Source organism: Xiphophorus maculatus, chromosome 15, assembly GCF_002775205.1.
Source record: "Xiphophorus maculatus strain JP 163 A chromosome 15, X_maculatus-5.0-male, whole genome shotgun sequence".
Classification (NCBI taxonomy): Eukaryota; Metazoa; Chordata; class Actinopteri; order Cyprinodontiformes; family Poeciliidae; genus Xiphophorus; species Xiphophorus maculatus.
This window is the reverse complement of record NC_036457.1, coordinates 1,012,688-1,034,761: the sequence shown is the minus strand read 5'-3', so window position 1 is coordinate 1,034,761 and position 22,074 is coordinate 1,012,688. Positions and strand designations below refer to the sequence as shown.

At 35.9% G+C, this 22,074-nt stretch overlaps 1 protein-coding gene across 2 annotated transcripts in view; it reads left to right on the top strand.

The window, feature by feature from the left end:
• The window catches only part of scara5 (scavenger receptor class A member 5), a 79,098-nt gene that overhangs the window by 53,440 nt on the left and 3,584 nt on the right, over positions 1-22,074 (top strand). For both annotated transcript variants that reach the window (XM_023348290.1, XM_005803426.2), the window contains exons 9-11: positions 6,188-6,295; positions 12,011-12,076; positions 21,207-21,395. In XM_023348290.1, coding sequence (XP_023204058.1) covers positions 6,188-6,295; positions 12,011-12,076; positions 21,207-21,395 — 363 coding nt within the window. The remainder of the gene's footprint in view (positions 1-6,187; positions 6,296-12,010; positions 12,077-21,206; positions 21,396-22,074) is intronic.

The window sequence follows — 22,074 nt, the reverse complement described above, 5'->3', positions numbered from 1 at the left end:
GACTACATTTTGATCAAACATTGACTCAAGTCTAAAAGAGGTCTGGATGAAGCTTCAGCTCTGAAGTCAGGTTTGTTGCTTGGTGGGAAGTCCCCAATGCAAAAACAACTTTAACTACACTTGGACCAGTTACATAGTGGCAGAACAACCAGAAAAATTTACTTTCCCAGTAACAGAAAATGCATAGGAATGCATAAAAATAATCTTCTTTGTACAGACAGGTTGGAAAAATGTGTGTAGCACATCTACTGGCTAAATAGTTTTGAGTCATTTTAATTAGCTGCCCTGTAAACATTCATTGTAAACAACAGATTTGGGAGTTATGAGCATATGGGGAAAATAAAGATTTGTTTTTGAGTTGCAGGATTGGTGGAAGCGTAAAGACCAGAGATTAGTTTCTCATCTCGTTTTTCTGCCTTTACATTCTGACACTTTTCACATATATAGGAAGTGGACCGACTAAATGGTCACCTACATATTAAGAAAACAACATTCCAGACTTTGGGTGGGGATTTATTTTCAGACAAGGCCAGTGGGATGGATAATCCATCTTCCTCTCTCTGTTAAAAGACAGCATAAATCTTCATCTACGAGAAATCTCCAGCTCAGATCCATTTTACTGTTTTTCTCCTTTTATAAGAGACCGCATGTGTATATATATATATATATATATATAAACAACAACTGTATGAACCCAGATGTTCTGGAGCTCTCTCTTGCTTGGCACCTTTTGAATTATCAAGCCTGCTGTCATTTTCCATCCAAGAAACTCTCCAAACATTTCCAAGAAACATGGCCTGTTTTATGTTTTAGGGGATTCCTCATCAGCTGCCTGGCTTCTTTTAACAAAAAGAAAAAAGTTTCTAATTTTTAGTTGAAATAAAAACAGAACAAAGACAAAAACATAAAGTCTTATCAAGTATTTTTTGTCTAGTTTCCAGCGCAAATACTTTAATACACTTGAAATAAGACTAAACTAACTTAAAAGCAACTTTTCAGCTTGATACAGGAGCTTGTTTTAAGTCAGTAATTCCTTAATATTGATGAAAAAGTTCTAGTTCCACTGCCGCCGTTACCTAGCAACGCCAGCCAAGCCCAGCCCGTCACTTAGCAACCCAGTTCTAGTTCCCTTGGCACTGGTAACAAAATATCTTCTTATAAGTGAAATAATCTGCCAGTGGAACTAGAACTTTTTCTTCAATATTGAGGAATTATTTACTTAAAACAAACTCTTATATCTTGCTGTAAAGTTACTTGTTAGCTGGTTTTGTCTTATTTTAAATGTACTGATGAATTTGCAATATAAAATAGACCAAAATTACTTGGTAAGATTTTGTGTTTATGGAGTGAAAAAGTGGAACAAGATGTTTTTTTATATATTAAAACTTATATAATTATAAGTTATAATATGGGAAAAATGTCTTGTTCCACTGGTAGTTTGTCTAACTTACAGCTAGTAATTTTTCATCAATATTAAGGAATTATTCACTTAAAAAAGCATCTATATGTTGCTGAAGTTACTTGTAAGTCAGTTTTGTCTTATTTGAAGCCTAAGATGTTTGCACTACACTGTAAAAAAGAAAACATTTCTAATTTATGGTAAAATACCAGAAATTTTCCACAGCTGCCGGTATTTTATCATAAATTAGAGACTTTTTTATGGTGTAGAAGCTAGACCAATAATACTTGGTAAGGTTTTGTGTTTTTGCAAAGTGAGAAGCATCTATTTTCCTATAAAACCAGTAAAATGTTTTTTATAACACAACTCTCAATGGTTATAATTGTTGTTTTTAGTGGAAAATAGAGAGCTCTATGAAAAGTTAGTTCAAAAATATATAAATTTAGGTTGTTTTGAAGAAATTGAAATCGGTACAAACTCACGATTTGAAATAGTTTGTTATCCACAATTAATCAAAAGCGTTGCTTAACATCTGTTGCTGTTTTATGTGAGTAAAAGCCTCTTGATGGTCTGGATTTTTGGAATAAAACCAGATCTGGAAAGTTTGTAAAACACGACAGACATGCAACCCCAATCATCTTTTGAAGAAAACTTTGACCACAGCGTTGCTTGTCGCTTATCCCAACCAGACACGATGCTGCAGGCCTAGCTTATCTTAACAAAATACCTTCAAGATCATCTGATTACATAAAGCCTACAGCCTTATGTAAAGCAGCTGCATATTAAGTCTTGGCATGTTTAAAAATTCAGTCATTATATTAGAGATGTTTGGCTACTTTAACTGCTTTAACTTCTACAGTTTTTGAAAAACTATCTGGATGAAACAACAAAGTGTTTTATTTATATCTGTGTTTTGTTCATTTTGTGGCGGAGAAACTTATGAATACATTACAGCATAACACAATAGCTGCTGACGCAAAAATAAAAACCTGGCAGATGCATTAGACATCAGTCCAGTGATGAATACAAACATTAAAACTGCATAATGCTTCACAATTTAAATTATTTGTGTTTTGTCAACAAGCATAAGTCGTGCTTACAGCTGTTTGTTCTAATCAGAAACATTGTTTGTGTTTCCCTGAGGTCAAAAGCATTTTTTACCTCCTACTGCTTTTAGTTTGGCTCAATCTTTGGTGGTTTGCAATAATCGTTTACTGTAAAATCGACTCTGTACTGTTGCATTTACGATCAAAAATAGCTATGAAAAATAAATAAAACAAGGAGCTAAGAACAAAAACAAGGCTGACTTTTTTCACCAAAATGTTTCCACTGAGGCTGGCTAACGTTCTTTGAGCTATGCTTCTATAACTAGAAATTGATCAATTGATTCTAAATTAATCTATTTTATTTATTAATTTGTCTATTCTTTTTGGAATTGCTGTCAAATTAGGTTGATAAAAAGCTAGCTTCGCTAAACCTGAAGCACTAATCATAATCATTAGCTATGCTAACAATAAAGTACCGCAACAACACCGTATTTAGCAGAAACTAATGCTAAAGTGCTAAATGCGCTAATGCTAAATTATATCTGCCCTTAAAAGACTGCAACCTTTAAGAACCAATTGAAATGTAATTTTATAATTGACATGTTCGTTAATGTCCTTGGATATTGTATTCATGTTTACATCTTTCTCTCTATTGTCCATGTTTTATTTTGGTTCTTTATGTTATCTGTTTGAAATAAACCTCAACCCAAATGTCAAACTTTATTCAACTGAAAGTTAACAAAACAACCAAGTAAACTAGTCCTTTACATTTTATCTGTAAAATTTTATTTATGGGAAACTGAGTGTGCTAAGCATTTTCAGAGAGGAAAAAATGCAAAAGTGCTAAACAAAAAACTAGCTTTGCTATTAGCGCTGCTGCTAACAGAGTCATTGCCTGTAATGGGTATCAAGCGTAGGCTCATGCTGCCTCTGACTGGTTGTCCTCAATTGTTCAGTTTCTCAGTCCCTGATGAAGCACATAAAGGCATGATGCTGCCACCACCGTGTGTCACGGTGAGCGGTGCTGTGTTCAGAGGGTTGTGCAGCGTTAGCTTTACATCAGACATAGAAATGCTCACTTACAAGTTGACTGTTTTCTGATTAGGAGACTTCAAACTAATTATTTAGGGGTTTCAGATTGAAAAAAGCACATTTGTAAAAAGTTTCAAAATTCACACATTATACATTAACTTATATATAGGGTGACCAGACATCCTCTTTTTCCCGGACATGTCCTACTTTTCAGACCTAAAAAGATGTCCGGGGGGAATTTCAAAATTGTCCGGGATTTTGGTCAACTGCCTCAAAACACATTACATAGCTTACAGTGCATTGTAGGGCACTGCGCATGGCGCTGCGTGTCACGTAATCCCTGAGCCGCGTAAGTGCGGCCAGCACCCCCCCAGCCCCCCACCCCCCGCTACACGTTGTCCGGGTTTTCCCAAAGTAAAATATGGTCACCCTACTTATATATATTTCATAAAATCCCAATAAAACATGGATTTTGTTTGTGAGATGTTGACACATGAAAAAGCCAAATATGTATGAATCATTTATTTTTTATTCCAATTTACAAGCCTGGTGTTAGTGAATGTTTAGCTTTTCATCACAGTGTTTGGATAAACTGAGGATTTATTTTAATGAGAAATTGATATTTGTATTTCCAAATTATTTCCAAATGTTTTCTTTGGAAATATGTCCATCTGAAATTCACTTGCATGAAATTTGGCAAGTGTTTCTTTCCAATATGGTCCAATTACAATTCGATCCAATGCATTCAAGTCCGGGTGCAAACCCAAATATTTAGTGCAGATCAGTGCAACTATAGTCCAATAACTTGGAAAAAAATAAGGATATCTATTGAAGCCAGTATATTGCTCATTGTAACTTTGCACAGGGTGAGTCAGGGTTAACATGGGCGGCCATTTTCCTCCACCAGTAAACAAAAACATGCATGCTTACAATATGAAATAAAACGTTGATGTTTTGCTTTGTTGACCTAAAATGCATTCTTGTTAAGAAAGGAGTTTCCTGTCAAAGTACAGTGAGGATATAAGCCTTGTGCAGGAAGTTGGAGGGAAGCGCGTTGACCTTAGAGTTGTCGTTTTCAGCTCTGCAGGCTGTTTCCCTCCCAACGATGTCGGATGAAGACAATTTGTTTATATATCACACCAGACACACTTATGTTCCTCCATTTGAAGCCAACGAGTCTTTCATCACATCCAGCCTCTTTCCTCTTGCTAAGCGATCCAGTTGGACCGACCTGCAGAGCGCTAAGAACACTTTTGTTCCGGATCCAAACTGTGATTGATAGCATTTTCTAGCGGGTTGTTGAATCGCGTTGAGTTGCATGACATCATCCATCATTGGTTTATTGTGCCTTTCTGGCTCTAACTCTTTTTATTTCACTCACATTTAGAGCAGTCTCAACTGTGCAGTCGCAGCAAATCAGGGGACAGTGACATTTGAAAATGATTATGTTGACTTCAGAGCTGCAATCAATAAGTCATTAACTAACTTAGAGATATTTGCTTAAAAAAAGATTCTTAGTTTGTGCCACAGTTTTGAAAGGAACAATGGGTGAGAAATTGGTGTTTTGGCGTAGGTCAAAGAAAACTTTACCATTGTTTTCAAATTGAATCTTCCATATAAACAATGGGATGCAGGGGCTTGGAAACGTTCTGTTGGCCTCAGTTTCTGTCATTTTCCACAGAGGATTCAGGAAATTGGAAATCAGTGTTTCACATTGTTAGTTTTATATAACATTCTTCAAATTGTAGTGCTAGATTTCATTTTTTACATGTTTTCCACTTAATTGGCTTTGTCCAAGAAACTGATTGCACCTTTAAATGGGACTTATTATGCAAGATTCACATTTTGCACATTATTCTACTCCCATTTGGGTCTCAGCTGTTTCTAAAAACAACAGCCAGCCATTTTCTGGCAAAAAGCTAATGTTTTTTGGCTTCTGCCGTTTCAAAAACCTTCCAAATGTAACGACATTGTTACTTAGCAACCCCACCCAAGCCCAGCCCAGTTATCTAGCAACCCAAGCAGAACTCCAGCATGGTTGGTCAGCTGGTTTTCTCACTGTATATGCAATGGCTGCTGGAAGAGAGAAATGTTTTGTTGTTGACTTACCATCCAGAAACAACTTGCTGCATTCTTGTTGGTTGTGCAGGAGGCGCTACTAATGCTTTTCAAAGATGTGCAGTTGTATAATTGTGCATTTGTTTGCAGCCATTTTCACATGCGAATGACAAATTTTGTCTACCTCAACAAAAACGGTTAGGCACAGAGCATTTTTCCTTGAACAGCGGTTTTCTTTTACTTTTAATTTCATGGTAAGTAGAGCTGTTAACCTCAAGTGACCTTTTACTCAAAATTAGACTACGGAACATCAATTATTGCATCAAACTTGGTTAGTAGAAGTGTTTTTTTGAAGAAAGTTCTCATTTTCATTGCTGAGAATCAACTAAAAGATTTTCTAGACTAAATTAACAAATAAAATAACCCTAAAAGTTGGGAAACTTATCAAAACAAAAAATAATTAAAATTACACTTAAATTGCAGACTTAACGTATTTAGTGCTTTCAACTTTGGTAATATGGCCAATGTTGCAAAAAGTTTGGACACCCCTGGTATAGAGCTGTTGTAACTTGTTCAAGGAAGCATAATAGATCATGTTTAAATCATAATATGTTTTTACAGCTTTGTGTTTGTTTGTTTGTTCTTGCTGCAGGACTTTCAGGAGAGAAGGGAATGCAAGGCCCCCATGGCATGCAAGGATCTCCTGGGGCCGATGGCCCACGGGGAGAGAAGGGTGAACGCGGACCAGTTGGGCCTAAAGGTACAACAATAATCTAATCTCTATTGAGAAGGCGTGAGTCTTATTGTTCTAGCTGGGCAATGTAGTGCAGTGTTTCCCAACCCTGGTCCTGTTTTAGGTATTTCCTTGCTTCAGTCCAGCTGATTTCTATTGATGACTGATGAACAGGCGTTTGTTGAACTGCAATCAGTTGAATCAGGCACATTAAAGCAGGGAAACCTCTAAACCATGTAGGACAGTGTGCCTTGAGGACCAGGGTTGGGAAACACTGATGTAGTGCATATAATCACTTCAGATTTGACCTTTTACCCACATTTTACTGCAATTACTGCATTTATAACCCATGCAGGTTGCATCCTTTAAGCCGGGGGTTCCCAAATGTTTTCATGCCGTGGCCCCCTGCAGAGCTTTAGCTTCGGGCCAGGGATCCACTTTGTAAAACCACAGAAAATGTTTCATTGAAAATGTTTCGTTGAATTGTAAAATTCAAAGAAACATTGAATTTAAAAAAAAATTCTCAGTGAAAATAGTGAATTTTTTTCACTATTCAATGACTATTACATTTATTTAGCATAAATGCTAACCTCTGATTTTAGTTGGCAACGAATTCTGTGGTGTAAAACTTTATTAGGTAACATATTATGGCTTTATTAATACGATGTTACATATATTACCAGATTAAATTTTACACTGCAATATTTTTATGTTACTCCCGTCAGTCTTTACTTAATCTCCACAGTTCATGTTTTTGCAGTCACAAAGATGACCGTAATAAATAAGGTTTTTGTGAATTTTTCCTCGGTGGGACAATAAAATGAGATCAAAGAGCAAATTCACTTTGTCATTCCCTGTATTGAGCCCGTTACCATGGAAACGAGAAGAGGAGGAGTCAGATGATATGTCAACCAGTCAGTTTGGTAGAATGAAAGAGACGATGAAAACAAACAAGCATGCAACCAGAAATTATTGACCTCGTTATAAATTACAATCCAATTAATTGATTTATTGATTATTGCGAAACACTTCCACATGTTTTCCTTCCACTCAACTTTATATTAATGTGCTTGAATACAGTGCTTTCTGTTGGACGTCTATTAAGTACACTGGTCATTTTATTGATATTTTACTTTTTAATTAGTCCTGAGTAGCATTAAAATTTTCTCAAACTGAATTTTAGCTGCAAGCCATAAAATTTAAAATCTAACAAAAGATGTACATTATGTGTTATATTATCAGTTCCACTTTTAGAATTGAAGTAGTGATATAAATAAATCTGCTCATCTTTTTTTATTGAGATATTGGGTTGAGCTCGTGTAACGTAGCCAGAGAGCAAACAAACAAACTATTAGTGCCTTCAAACTGAATCCAAACCTGCATTTACAGAATATATTGACATTTTTAAAACCCATGAACTTAATTTCGGATCTGAGAGTTGTAACTGTATTTTACTGAGCATTAACCAAGGAAAAGAAATACCAGAAGAATCCGTTGGCAGCCCAGATGAACCAGCTTTGCACCAGCAATTAAACTCAGCACGTATGCGGTTTGTGGCTGGCCAAGGCTGTGAAGGAAATCTTAAAACCTTGCAAACCAATTTGTGTTGAAATTCCAATCTTTAATTCATGCCAGGCCAACCTTGGAATCATTTAACTTTATTTTGTACTTAAAGGAAACTTTTTGAGTGTAAAAACCACTTTATAGTGCAAGTGAGAATTAAGTTTTATACTTGTTTATATTAAAGTTGTTACTGTGTTTTTATACGTTTAAGATTGTATGTGGGTAACATTACATGTTGTAAACTTGCATGACTACTTTATGGCTTATTTTTCTCCATAGCTACGGAGCCACAGGAGCTACTTTAGATTTCATTTTAACAACCTCACACAAAAAAAATCTTCTTTCTCTACGTTTCACACCTCCCACTTGAAATTTGGAAACATGTTTGTCCTTCAAATCATTTCAGGCTTTCCTCCAAAAAACATTCAGGACACAGTTCTCAAATGGCTTTGCGAAGTAAAATAAAACTTTATAGAGATTTAGCAGGAACTAAAAAAATGTTGACACTTCTGCAGTTCCCAGCAGGTGCAACTGTTTTCTGCTCAGTTTTGGAAACTATAATTATTTCAGCTGCCCCTGCTAATCTGAATGCTGCTCAGCTGTCTCATAATCACTCAAATGTTGCAGTGAAAGTTTTCCTGGATTTAAAACAACTCTTCTTTGGGAGCTTTTCATTCCAATAAAAACATAAACAATGAATAATCTTAAATTTCCTGTTTTGTTCAGATTAATATTTTATTTTCCGACATTATTAGGTGTTTATATTCATCATAGACAGAGTCGCTCCAAAAACATTACACAGACGGTGTGAACAGCAATTCAAGAAATGTTAATTTTTATATAAATAAAGTTGGGAATTATACTTCCTTCAAGATGAAAGTTTTATAAACTTTTTGCAGCCGGTTCTTCTAATGCTGGTTATTTTTTTTGTGATAAGCTTATCCATGTTTATTAGTCCAGGATGAATCATATTTTTTATGCATAGTACAAAATCCAGGTTGTATTTTTAGCTTCAAAACATTCAGTGTCTGGAATCCATAGTTTTTTCTGCACATTTACCCAACTTTCAATCTGATCTAAAACTTGACCATAGAAAAGCCTTGTTGCTGCACCTTATCTGTCTTGTTTTTGTCTTTTTTGGCTTCGTAAAATCTGCAAAGCCCAAAATCTGCTGAGATTACCCGAAATCCAGGATCGCCTGCTCAGCTGTTCAAATAAAAACAAAGTTCCCAAAAGTCGGAGTCATAGTCGTAATGTTTGTGTTTTTTAGTGTTTGTGTCCTCAGCCAACAGCTGTTGGAAATCACGGCTGGTTTAATTTGAAATGTCCAATGTTCAGTCCCACCGTTCACCAAGATCTCTTTAAAAAACAACAACTTTTTGTTCCCTTCGTTTAGTTATGATCCAACAATAAAAACAACTCTCAACTCCAACTTTATTTTTTTAATTTGGGCATTTAAAGCTGCCTCTATTGGATATAATTGATATGTTTTTCTGGGTATGGGTGGACTCCTATCATTACCTGGTTTGACCTCAGTCCAGGTATTAGACCTTGGTCAACTACAAGACTTTACTGGACTGGTTCTGTTTTACCCGAACTGTTTTATATGTTTTTAATTTAATCTCTGCAGTTATTCCTGACATTGCAAATTTGAGTCACAGCAACTTTTTATTCCAAGATGGCTTCCGTTAGCGCACCGCTGCCCATGCCCACCAAAAATTCAGCTACCATGACCAGACATAGGATGGTTTGGAAAACTGCAATGTCTTAATCTAAATTAAAAATGACTCTAATGGATGACACAAATTATAATCCAGAATTAAAAACCTCTGGCGCATTTCCTGCTTAGCTTTTACATTTTGGCCTGCATCCTGCAGCGTTGGCCGACTTGCATTCCTTCGTTTGTATTTCTGCTGCAGAAGCAAAACAGACATCTGGAAATTCATGTTCTCCCAAACACATTTGGTGAACATTGGTTCAAACCTCTTTAAAGATGTGCTCAGAAAAAAAGGAAAAAGATATTCTCCTCTAATGATACCATTTTTGTATCAATAAAGGAAATTAGAGGGAAGTTTTACATCTAATGTTTCTAACCAATGAGCATTAAGCAGGAAACTAGACGTCTCAGATTTATTAGATACATTTTTTAAAAGTCTTTTCAATCACAATTATAAGATTAAATGGGCCAAAAAACATTCAGGACAACAACAAAAAAAGAAAAATAAAGTAAAGTTGTAATACAGGAAGCCAAAATTCATCCCAGCCGGGGGATCATATTTAGGGAATTAAATAAAGTTTTGTTTGGGAAATCTTTGGCTGTTTTTACCCAAACAGCTGACACATTTCACAGTGAGAGACTTTAATCACAAAGTGTTTGTGAGCTACCACACACATAGGCAGCATATTTCACCAGCAGATATCTCTCCTGTCTTTAATGTGACCTGTCAAAATAAAGGAAATGTCTGAATCATAACCACATGTTGCAGTCATTAACACAGGATTACTAAAGAAAACATGGAAAGACTCGCTTCAGAATAGCTCTTTGGGTTTAAATCATTTGAATGAATAAACTATTTTATTGAATTTTACAACAAAATATAAAGATCGTATTAATTTCTTAACTTAGAAGTAAAAGCTAATCAGTTTGGAAGAGGTAGAGGATGATCAGGTGACCAGGAAGTTGTTGCTAGTAAGGCCAGCCAAGCCCAGCCTGTCACCTAGCAACCCAGTTCTAGTTCCACTGGTGCCATCACCTAGCAACGCCAGCCAGACCCAGCCCGTCACCTAGCAACCAAGTTCTAGTAAATAATTATAATCCACTGGCAGATTATTTCATTTATAACATTTGAAAAATGTATTAAATGAAATAATCTGCCAATGGACTAAGTTCATTTTTATCAATATTAAGGAATTATTGACTAAAAAGTAACTAGCTAGTTTTGTCTTATTTCAAGTGTATGAAGATTCAGGCTTGATAATTTGTTTCTAGCTGTGATAACTGAAGTTGTTCTGGCTCTAGATCGCTCCTCTTCAGGTCCTAAGACAATAGGACCATTAAATTAAATAAATCACTCATGTTAACAACGTTGTCTGAAGATTTCAAATGCTATTTTAAAAGCTACAGCAACACGTTAATTTCAAACGTCTTTCAGGGCTGCTGAAATCCAGGCCGACTTGGTGGCTCTTAAATCCGATGGTTGTCTGTATTTTGTGGCTCAGCAGTAGCTTATGGTGTGTTTGTGTTTTCCCTGCTGTGTGTTTCAGTTGTTAAGGATGTGGTCGAAATGCATCCAGCCCTGACAACTCTGCGCGTCACAGGCAGGATGTGTCCGCCCAGTAGGACCAAACACAGGCTGTAAAACATGGCTGGTGGGCCTGAGGGCCACCTCCGCTGACACCTGCACCGCAGCGCTACGATTTCAAAGAAAATCAATTTAAAGTTGGGAAAAATTCCCAGTTTTTGCTAATCCCAGTACAGTTTGATGGCAGGAACAGCCTTGTGGTTTTGATCCTCACTGCGGAGAGCTAGCAACAAGCCGTTGCCATTTTGGCAAAGGATTTTATTTTTAAATAAAAACAAGTGAGAAATGAGTTGCCTCCAAGCTGTTGATTGCAGTGACATTTGTGGGAAATGCATCATTTATTTACAACAACCAAAATTAAGGGTATTTTTCCTCCTTTGATTTGGTGGTTTTACACTTTTTAAGCTATAGATCAACATTTATGCCCCAATATTACAATATAATTGTCTTCTGGTTTCTCTTTTTCTGGTAAATCTCTCTAAAGGAAGACTGAACACATTCGTAGCCCTCTAATTTCTACGTTTCTCGCCTGTTTCTTCAATTACAGGGCTGCTTATTTAAAAGGGTTCTGCTAAAAATATCCCAAAGAGCTTAAAGGAGAGGAAAAGGGTTTGAAATAAAGAAAATATTGTAGAAAAAGAATCTTTAAAGGTTGAACTAATATGTCTGTCTTCTCTGTTTAATGTGGTTTAATTATCACTGTATAGCAAATTTTATGGCTTTTTCAGGTTCTATGTTGCTAAAACATTGTCGACTCTTCTGTATTATTTGGTGTTTGTTGATTTGTCTTCGTAATATAAAGTGTTTTATTTTGTTTAATTATTCTCCACTTGTCATTTTAAAGTTATTTACAGATTTATTTGGTGATTGTTTGCAGGTGACAGAGGAGATAGAGGCTTCAAAGGGGATAAAGGTGATCGAGGCGACAGAGGAGAACGAACAGGTGAGAACTGGTTAAAAAGAAATGTTTGTTTGTCTAAAACTACTCCAATGTATTTACATTTTATTTAATTATGTGGCAACAATTCAAAACCGACACAAAACAGCCTATACAGGCTCAGCTAATACACTTCAAACATACATTCAGATCCAATCCAAATTAGAATAAAATGCGGTCGAAATTAGTTGATTTCAACTGCGTATTTATATTCATATATTTATATGCTGTATGAATATATGTTGTAGGAATATCAGTATTAAAAGATGTATATTTTTGAGCACATTTATTAAATGATACTTTATCTTAATATGAAGCCGTTTTTGAGCAAATAGGCTCAGTTGAAATTATTTCTTGCTTATTTTTCTTAGAATTTAAAAATGTGAATGTTTTGGACTGAGCTATCAATTGACCTCTGAAGTATTTTTATGAATCTGAAGGTTGCATCTCCTTTTTTTTTCATCAGAAATAAAGTGCTTAATTGTCCATCATATTATTACAGAATCAGTGGAAACATAGAAGCAGGTTTATTCCCTTTATCTGAGCGTCGGGCTCTGTTATGTTAGTGAGGATCTCCAGCAGCTATATGGACTCTAATGCATCCAGATGTTCACCCAGTTACACAGAGATTGTTGCTTTAATCTTCCAGAACGTTTACATCGTTTCTGTAATGACAAGTCTCCCCCTGTGGTTTCGTGATTTCGCCCACTGGGGTAGTAATGGACTCTCCAGTGTTTGGATGCATTAAGAAAAACTGCTGCAGACTCAGTAAATCATGCTAGTTTGAAGATCAAGGGGAATAATAAAATTGACTCCGCTTTGGGATATTTTATTATGTTAAAATTCTGCTTATTGCTGTAAGCTACTTCAAAGTCTGTTTTAGATTATATTTGCTTCTAAATTGTGAGTTTATGTTTTAAGTGGACGTTTTTGTCCAGCCTGGAGTTTAATTTACACAATTTCAGACAGAATGTAAACAGCAGAACCATCAAATAGCCGGTTATATGCTGTATAATTGCTGAAGTGGTTTTGGTTTTATTTCTTCTTGGATGGTTGCTTCACCTCCCAGCAGGTTTAATTAAACATGTCTTGATACTTTAATACTAAAATATAAATGGATGTTTGATTTTAATTTATGTTTATATCACTTCTGAGTGCTATATTTTGCTTGAAAGATTTTGCCATATTTATTAATTTCTCTGTTTATTATTGCTGTAAAGGTCTTGCCATATGTGTTAATATCTGTTTTATTTCTTGTGTTTTATATTTATATACACACTTATATTTTAAGCTGTGTACTGCTGAACTACAACCTGTAGTTCTACACCAATGCATTCTGGGTACAGGATAAGTTGATGCGTTTCATAAGTGAAGAAAGTGAGGAGAGGAAATGGAACTGCCGCATAAACAGTCTTCACCTACTTCAAAATAAGAGCATAAATATAAACTACTTGAAAAATTCTTCACAGAGTTTAACCAAAAACTTTTAACTTTAATTTTATTCAACTGAAAGTTTATAAAGCAAACAAGCAAATTAGATATTTAAAATTCATTCAGAAAATTTATTTAAGGGAAGCTAAACATTTTCAAAGTTAAGCAAACGCGCTAAACGAGCAATTAGCTCCGCTGTTAGCGGAAATGCACTCACCATCCTGCTAGGATAAAAATCCAACTTTCAATATGAGATTTTTAAAATACTTGGAGCATTTTGTTGTTAATTTATGCTTTCCTTTTTAAGTTGGTCAGAAGTTGCGTTTCCATTACAGACTTGCGCAAAACTTTGTCGATATTCTGCAAATGTAAAACAAAAAACAACGCAATTTTTCAAATTGCAGTTTTTCTGTTAAGTAAGAACCAGAATTCAAACCACAGGTGAATAAGTTTCTTCACATGATAAGTCATTAAAAAACATCATCCTGCTACTTCCTGTCATTGTCGTCGTTTCCGGCAGTAGTACCATCCAATGTGCAAAAAGAATTTTGCACTTCTTTTTTTTTGCACAAAAATGTACAAAATTCACATTTTGCACTTTTTTGTTCTTCCATTTGGTTCTCAACTGCTTCTACAGACAGCCGTTAAAATAAAACACCCAGCAATTTTTTGGCAAAAAGTTTGTTTTTTGGTTAAAAGCCTATCAATTATTGAGTCATGCTGCGTCGTTACCTAGCAACCCCAGCCTAGCCGAGCCCGTTACCTAGCAACCCAAGTGGAGAGAACATGCTTCTGCCTTGTTTTAAGTATTTTTTGATACTTTAAACATCTGTTTCTTTGACAAACGTGGCTACAGAAAGACCCAAGTTTATCTCGTAACCTTCTACAGTGAGAAGGATGTCAAGGCAGATTTTAAAAAATCTTGTCGGAGTCACCAAGTTTCCATAGCAACCATTCTCTTTTTCTTTTCGGTACCCAAATTAAAGGAGATTATGATGGACTGCATGTGTTAATGGATAAAATTTGAGATCTATTAAGTTTGTGCAGATTCCATAAATCAACTTCTCTCTGAAACGTAGCTGAGGCTCAGGTTTTTCCCTCTCTTCCTTCAGATATTTTCTCCTTCATTACATCATCGCAGCTGCTCTGCATGTCCTGCATGTGTCGTGGGGCGGCGCTCGCATCAGAAGGTCTTGGTCTTTCAGCCACATAAACCGTCAGAGATCACTTCTCTCCTCACATCATTAACAAGACGCGCGTGTTTGAGGTTTCACGACAAGAAAAATGGTCTGAGTCTGCACGCGGTAGGCAGTAAGAAATATCAAGTAACAACGTCATACGTTTTTCTGTCGCGACTCTCACATGGGAGACTTATTATTAGATTTTTCAGTTGGATCTTTTTACACTTCAAAGCCTGAATTTTACCTGAGAAAGCGCTTGAGTTGATTCACACGTGTTAATATAAAATCAGCCTGTTTCACAGAACATTATGTCACTGGAAGGATCAAATAATGACGAGCTGCTGAAAACCTCAATACCTCAAACCAGGATTTTTAAAAATCTCCATCTCAGATTTCTGAGTTTTAAATTCTCCACAAACTCTTTCTTTCACTTTGGGTGTTTTTATTGTTTGTACGTCTTTTTCACTGTAAAAATTTGTTGGTTTGTGGGTATTTTAGAGTTTCTGTAATCAGTTTTTAAATGATTACATAAAACTATATCTTAACTTTGCAGACAAGTAAATAAGTAGGAAAAAGAAGCTAAATGTTTTTGTTGTGTTGTTTTTCAAACTATCTCAAGAAGCTATTTTACCATTTGATTTAATCACAGAAAGTTTTTTAGAAAAGTAAAAATATTTTTAACTAATAACTGTGTTTTCTTATAATACTAGAACGCAACTTTTCATAAAATTTGGAGAAATGCTGCAATATCCTCATTATTCTACATATTTTCCACTCAATCCTTTTCTGTGTCCTAATGCTTCACCTGCCTGATTTCTTCTCTTTTTTAAATAATTTCTTTATTTTATTTTTGCTTCAAACAAATCCCCCTCTTTTTCAGTTTAATTATCCAGAATAAATGTCAAAAAGTTTTGATTGGTGATTTATCAGAGCCTCACTCTGTACATTACAGAAACCTGACACTAAAACAGACCTGTATAGTTTTGTGAACTATTGTATATAAATTCAATTTCTGCAATTTACATTAGACTCTTAAATGTGTTTTTAAAACAATTTCTGCACAAATCTTTGAAGAGGAGGAAGTGGTATTTTCTTAAAGCTGCAGATTGCTAACCTTGTTATTGTTTTGTTACTCAACCATGGAAATAAAGCTCTGTTTTGTATTAAGTTCTAAAATATTGGCTTATGGAGTCGGTAAACACATGATAATCGTTTCATGATGTATGAATCTCCCTGAAATTTCCCAGAGGCTGATTGGATTACTTAAAAAGAGACCTGTAGGAGTGCGTTTGATTTGCAGAATAAAGTTAACAAACATTAGAAACAGAGACTGAAGCCCAATATTTCTCCTTAAAAGGATTATTCCCCATGTGTGGAACAAAACACTCATTTTTGCTTTGCATTTTGAGCCGTTTCAGACTTGATTTTTTTTTTTCCTGACAGCTGACATTTCACAGAAGAGGCTCCGTCTGACAGATTGATAACTGATCTCAGCGGTTTCATGGATTTAATGTTTAATCAACTGTTTGAACAGCGGAGGAGTATTTACATTTACAATTTTTGGAAAAATGTTCTTTTAGCAGTAGTTTTATTACACTCTTTTTACTTGAGTATTATTTTCATAAAATCAAGCAAATAAAATAATCAGATATTTTTTGTGTATTTATTTTTATATTACCGTATTTTTCGTACTATAAGCCGCTACGTTTTCCCCACGGCTTTCCTGTGGATTTTTCTTCAACCACCAGGGGGCTCTTTAGCAGGAAGTGAATCATTGGGAGTCAAAATTGGAAATCAAAGAAGAAAGCGCTAATTTTCATTTAGAACAAGCACATGCTAGCAGCAGGCACAACGGAGGAATGTTGTTTCCTCATCATGGAAACAACAGGAAGAAGTTCATATGATGCAGGTTTTAAGTTGAGGAGTATCGATCTGGCTGTACAGGAGGGAAATAGAGCCGCTGCACGTAAACTCTGCGTTAACCAATCCATGGTTCAGTGTTGGAGACGCAGGGCTGCGTCATTGATAGATTTATTGTGGAAAACCGAGCGGCGGAGATACCAGCGGCTTATAACCCGGTACAGTTTATAGATTTATGTTTCCAGTTTTTTAAAAAACTTTGTAGAAAAACTTTTGTCCGGAAAATACGGTATTTATCCTATTCCCAAAATTATAAAAGGATTTTGCACATTTGCTGTATTAAAAGAAAATTGTCTAGTTTTCAAATTCTTGTAAGCTTGCTTTAACAAATTTAATCTCAGTTTTAAGAAGAGGATTAGAGTCACTTTCTTAAAAAAAAAACAACTGCTTCCTACCTTTAGCCAAATTTACTAAATTAAATAAAAGCTTATTTACATTGGCTTTTTAGTCAAAGTGTCTGGATAAACGTGATTCTACTCACTGTAAAAGTTTGGTTGTAAAAAGACGAATACTTTGTGTCGTACTCAACATTATGTACAAAATATTTTTGTCCTGATTAAAAATATAAAGTTTATTCAACTGCAGTTTGTGAGGCACAAAAAAAATCTGTCCAAATGGCCCCCGGCCGCATTTTGGACACCATTGGTGTGGCATACAGTATATTTGCATTACCAACTGTAAGTACTAGTTTCATAGTTTTCTTTCTTATGACTTGGAAAATTGCTGTCTGAATCTATTAAGTAATCTTATTCATTTGTATAAATTTTTAAAAATGTTATTCTTTTAAATATCTTAATTTGGACATAATGCTGAGTTTTATCTGTCTGATAACATTATTTTTAAATATTAAATCAAATATGAGGGCTGCACAGTGGCGCAGTTGGTAGCACTGTTGCCTTGCAGCAAGAAGGTCCTGGGTTCGATTCCCGGCCGGGGTCTTTCTGCATGGAGTTTGCATGTTCTCCCTGTGCATGCGTGGGTTCTCTCCAGGTACTCCAGCTTCCTCCCACAGTCCAAAAACATGACTGTCAGGTTAATTGGTCTCTCTAAATTCTCCCTGTGTGCCTGGTTGTGTGTCCTGTCTGTCTCTGTGTTGCCCTGCGACAGACTGGTGACCTGTCCAGGTGACCCTGCCTCTCGCCCGGAACGTAGCTGGAGAGGCAGCAGCACCTCCCGACCCCATTAGGGATAAAGGTGAACAGAAAATGGATGGATGGATAAATCAAATGTTTTGAGTAGCATTTTAACCAGATATGTTCTTACTGCTGCTTGAGTAAGTACTTGGACGGTTACTTTTTACTTTTACTTGAGTAAAAATATGTTAAAGTAAAGTAGTACTTGAGTACAATCTTTGTCTGTTGTTAGCAGCAGGTCATGTTCATGCTGAAGCTCTTAGTAAAACTAATACGTTTCATTTTAAAGTTATCCCAAAGTGACGTTATAAAGCGGAAAAGTTGTCAAATGTTGCATTAAAAGTAACCTCATCGCCACGAATGGAAAGACGACTCACTGAAGATGAAACTCTGAATAAAACATGACTTTATGAACAGATGGAGGTAGTTAGCTGTTCTCCTGAAGCCATTTAGTCCCGTCCAGCCCAAACTCCTGCAGCATGCCAGATAAACATTAGTAATATGTGATTCCTGAAGGCTCTGGCATTATCCTGGTTCTGCTAGCTGCAGCTCGCCGGGCCTCTGGGGCTTAAAATGCTCTGGACGACCATCAACACTTGGAGCTCGCTCAGCAAGCTTTTCCTGAGCAAAAACATTTTTTACATCCCATGAAATCTCTCATTATTCAGACGTGAACAGAGAAGTTGTGAAGCTTGTTGTGTCTAAATTAGGTAACACTCGTGTTTTATGGTGAAGTTTTATTTGGGCTTCTAGGTGAACATGCGTGCTGTTGGTCTGCAGGTTGTTTTTTTTTTTGCTTGGTATAATTGCTTTCAGAAGTATTTATTTTTTAAGATTAAATCTCCGACGTCTGTTTTCCATCCTGGCCACAGTAAATGTTATGACCAACTGGTTTTATGTTCATTCTGCCATGGTTTTCTGAATGTTTTGCTGATGTATGTACTGTATTCTCGTGCTCTGTTATGATAGTTCTGTCTGATTTTAGCATATTTTGATATTTTATTCTCCGGGGGGATGTTGTTGCAGGTATAGAGTTTAACAGAAGAAAGATTTGATATTCTTAAAATATATAGTGGATTGTACAGAGAAAAGGTTTAAATATTTCACAAAAAGAAACTGCTTGGAAATATTTCTGTTGTATTTTAAATTCCTACCATGTACTTGGATTTCTCAGGTCCTTTAGGCCATTTTCACACCTGATAGTCCAGTACATTGGTTTATTGGGGACTTAAATTGCAACATTTGTTACATTTTCAGTTTGCCATCACTCTGCACTATCAATCGAGCCAAACTTATTAAAAAACCTGATCCCCTCCTTGCCTGTGGGGGCGCTACACCAAGAACTACTGAAGAAACAGAGACACTTCTTCACAAAATGTAAACAAAAATGGAGTAGCATCAGATTTTAGCAGTTGTAGGATTTCTCTTTGGTCTTTGGTATAAAGCTTCGAGTCATTTCTCCCGCTAACACGGGGCTAGCATGTTTGTTTTGATTGTATTTACCCAGAATGCCATGCAGTACAGTCCACTTCCTGCTTTTGAAGCTCCAGTCCGCTTGGTGTTCTCATATTTATTCAAACTGCGCCAGAGTTCACTTCAACTGAACCGAGACCGAGGTTCTTAGGCAGACCAGAGTTTGATTTGTGCGACTGACTCCGACTATTTTTAGTTCCTTTTTAGAGATTAAATGACAGATTTAATTTCTGCTCATATTTTCTTGGTGCTGGAAGTAACACAAAACAAGTAAACGCTGCAAATACAGCAGCATAAAGCTATGGTAGATATTAAATTATGATGGCCTGGTGATTGAGTATTTGGCTGAATAATGAGAGATAAACAAATTTATGATGGTCTGATGAGACTCGTATCCCGTGTGTGTGGAGAGTCTGACTTTCCTCTGTAGCACTTTGTCAGCAGATTCAATGATGAACATCCTGTAATGATGAAGCTGTGTGTTTGTGTGTGTGTGTGTGTGTGTGTGTGTGTGTGTGTGTGTGTGTGTGTGTGTGTGTGTGTGTGTGTGTGTGTGTGTGTGTGTGTCTGTGTGTGTGTGTGTGTGTGTGTGTGTGTGTGTGTGTGTGTGTGTGACTGTTTACCTCGCTTTCTCATTTCCTCTCCACAGTAAATCAAGTCAACTATATGAGTGCAGCTGTGCATAGTTTCACGAATTCCTGATTTAGATCCACGCAGCAAATTCTAACACATCGACACACGTTTTGTAAAAGTATCCAAACCACAATTTGTCACATCACACGCTCAAAATTTAATGTATTTAGTTGGGGTTTTATAGAGGAAGGAATATATTTTGCAAGAAAAAGACACAGAAATGTCTGTCTCAGAAGCTATTCTGAAAAATCTTTGTAGAATATTTTCTTACAATCTTAGAGATTTTTTTCAAACCCACTCCACCTTCAAGTTGGGTGGAAAGCATAAATAAAAATTTTTTTTTATTCTGTTTTCAAGGAACTGAAATCTGCTGTTATATTGTTTCCAATCTTGCAATTCATTGAAATAGAAAACAATTGATGAAAATTATCTGTTTTTTTTCTTAAGAAAGCGGCAGTCCCAATCCCTGTTTATGTTTTAGATCTTTAATGATTTACAGATTTCATTAAAAAATAGTTTATTATTGAGCAGGTAAAAGAAAACAAAAGAAAAAAAGTACAATAAATTAATTTTGTGGCCAGCAAGTAGTTTAAATTTGCCAGTTTTGTTCCGTATAATTAAAAAAAATTTGGAACCAATATCTTCTCTTTAAATGAGAAAGTTCGTACAACAGCGATGTCCTTTAGGATGTTCAAGTGTCCTCAAGGAAAATTAGAATTATAATGATATTTATTTATGACGGGATATGAAACTTGTCTTGTTAAGACAAGAAACTTTCTCATTCCAAGAACCAGCTTGGAAACATTTAATATGTATTTTCTGTTGTGCTTTAAATTCCTACCATTTACTTGGATTTCTTGGGTTCTTTAAAGTTTCTTGTTATAGAGAAATGTATTTCCTAAATTATTTTCCTAGCTTACATATTTTATTTTTAAATGTTTACAGATTGAGAAGAAGACATGCATTTTAAAGACCTTCAGAAAGAGATTACTGCCAGATTGTGATGTGTGTCAAAGAAAAAAATACTCCCAGTACAAAACTTGAACACACAGAACAAATTTTATTTATTTCTTTTTTGGAAAACAGAATGTCTTTGGTTGGCAGAAAAATATGTTCTCCGTGTGTCATTAAAAATCCTTTTATCTCAGCATTTCATATCGGTTTAAATAACTACTTGATTAAACTCATAAACCCAATAAATAAAATATTCTATGAGCTCAAAGCCAGCAAACGGAAAATGTTTTTCAATACAGAATCACTGGAATGAATAACATTGACAGCCTGCAATTAGGATTCATATCTGGAGCAGCAGAGAAACAAGTGCAGATTTTTACAACATCTGTTTGTGTGCACGTTGTTCTGCAGTCCAGGAGGCTCTGGTGCGTTTGGTGAACGGGTCGGGTCCCCATGAGGGACGCGTGGAGGTGCTTCACGAGCGCCGATGGGGGACGGTGTGTGACGACGTCTGGGACCAAAAGGATGGAGACGTCGTCTGTAGGATGCTGGGATACAGAGGAGCAACGGAGGTTCATAAGACGGGCCGTTTTGGACAGGGTACGTAACGCAACCAATACTGATGTTTTCTTGATGCTTTTTGAATTTTTAATGTAATTAATCTGTATTTGAAATATATCAAAACTTTTACTCTGGTACAAAATGGCGAATTAGGACCAGTCTTTGGGCTTTTCAAACATATTCATTAGATTTTTTTTCCCCCAAGTCATTGTGAGATAATGAGATTTTAGTCTGTTCTGCCTATTTTGGGCTCCTTTCAGACAGAATGAGCTGTTCTAGGGCCTCCGTCACTTTAAATCCAGGTAAGCTTCTGCTGGAACTCCGGTTGGGTTGCTAGGTGATGGGCTAGGCTGGCTGGGGTTGCTAGGTAACGGTAGCTGACTCAATAATCTGGAGCTCTTTGAAACAGTTCACTTTCTAGGCACCAAAAAACATGAATTTATTGTCAAAAACCAGCTGGGTGGGTTTTTAAATGTTTGAACTGTTTATAAAAGCATAATTAAAGTATAAAAATGTCCTAAATGTGATATTTTTAAACTTAACTTCCAGGAATTTATTCTAAGTCTTATCTATTTAATAGTTCAAATGTGTTAGAAGTTGATATTTTGATTCCCTTGGCATCAGGAGGTGTAGATTATACAAATTGTTGATGTTAAAAGAACAACCTTCGGTTTATTTTGAGTCTAATGTCAGAATGCTGTAAAAAAAAAGTAAAATA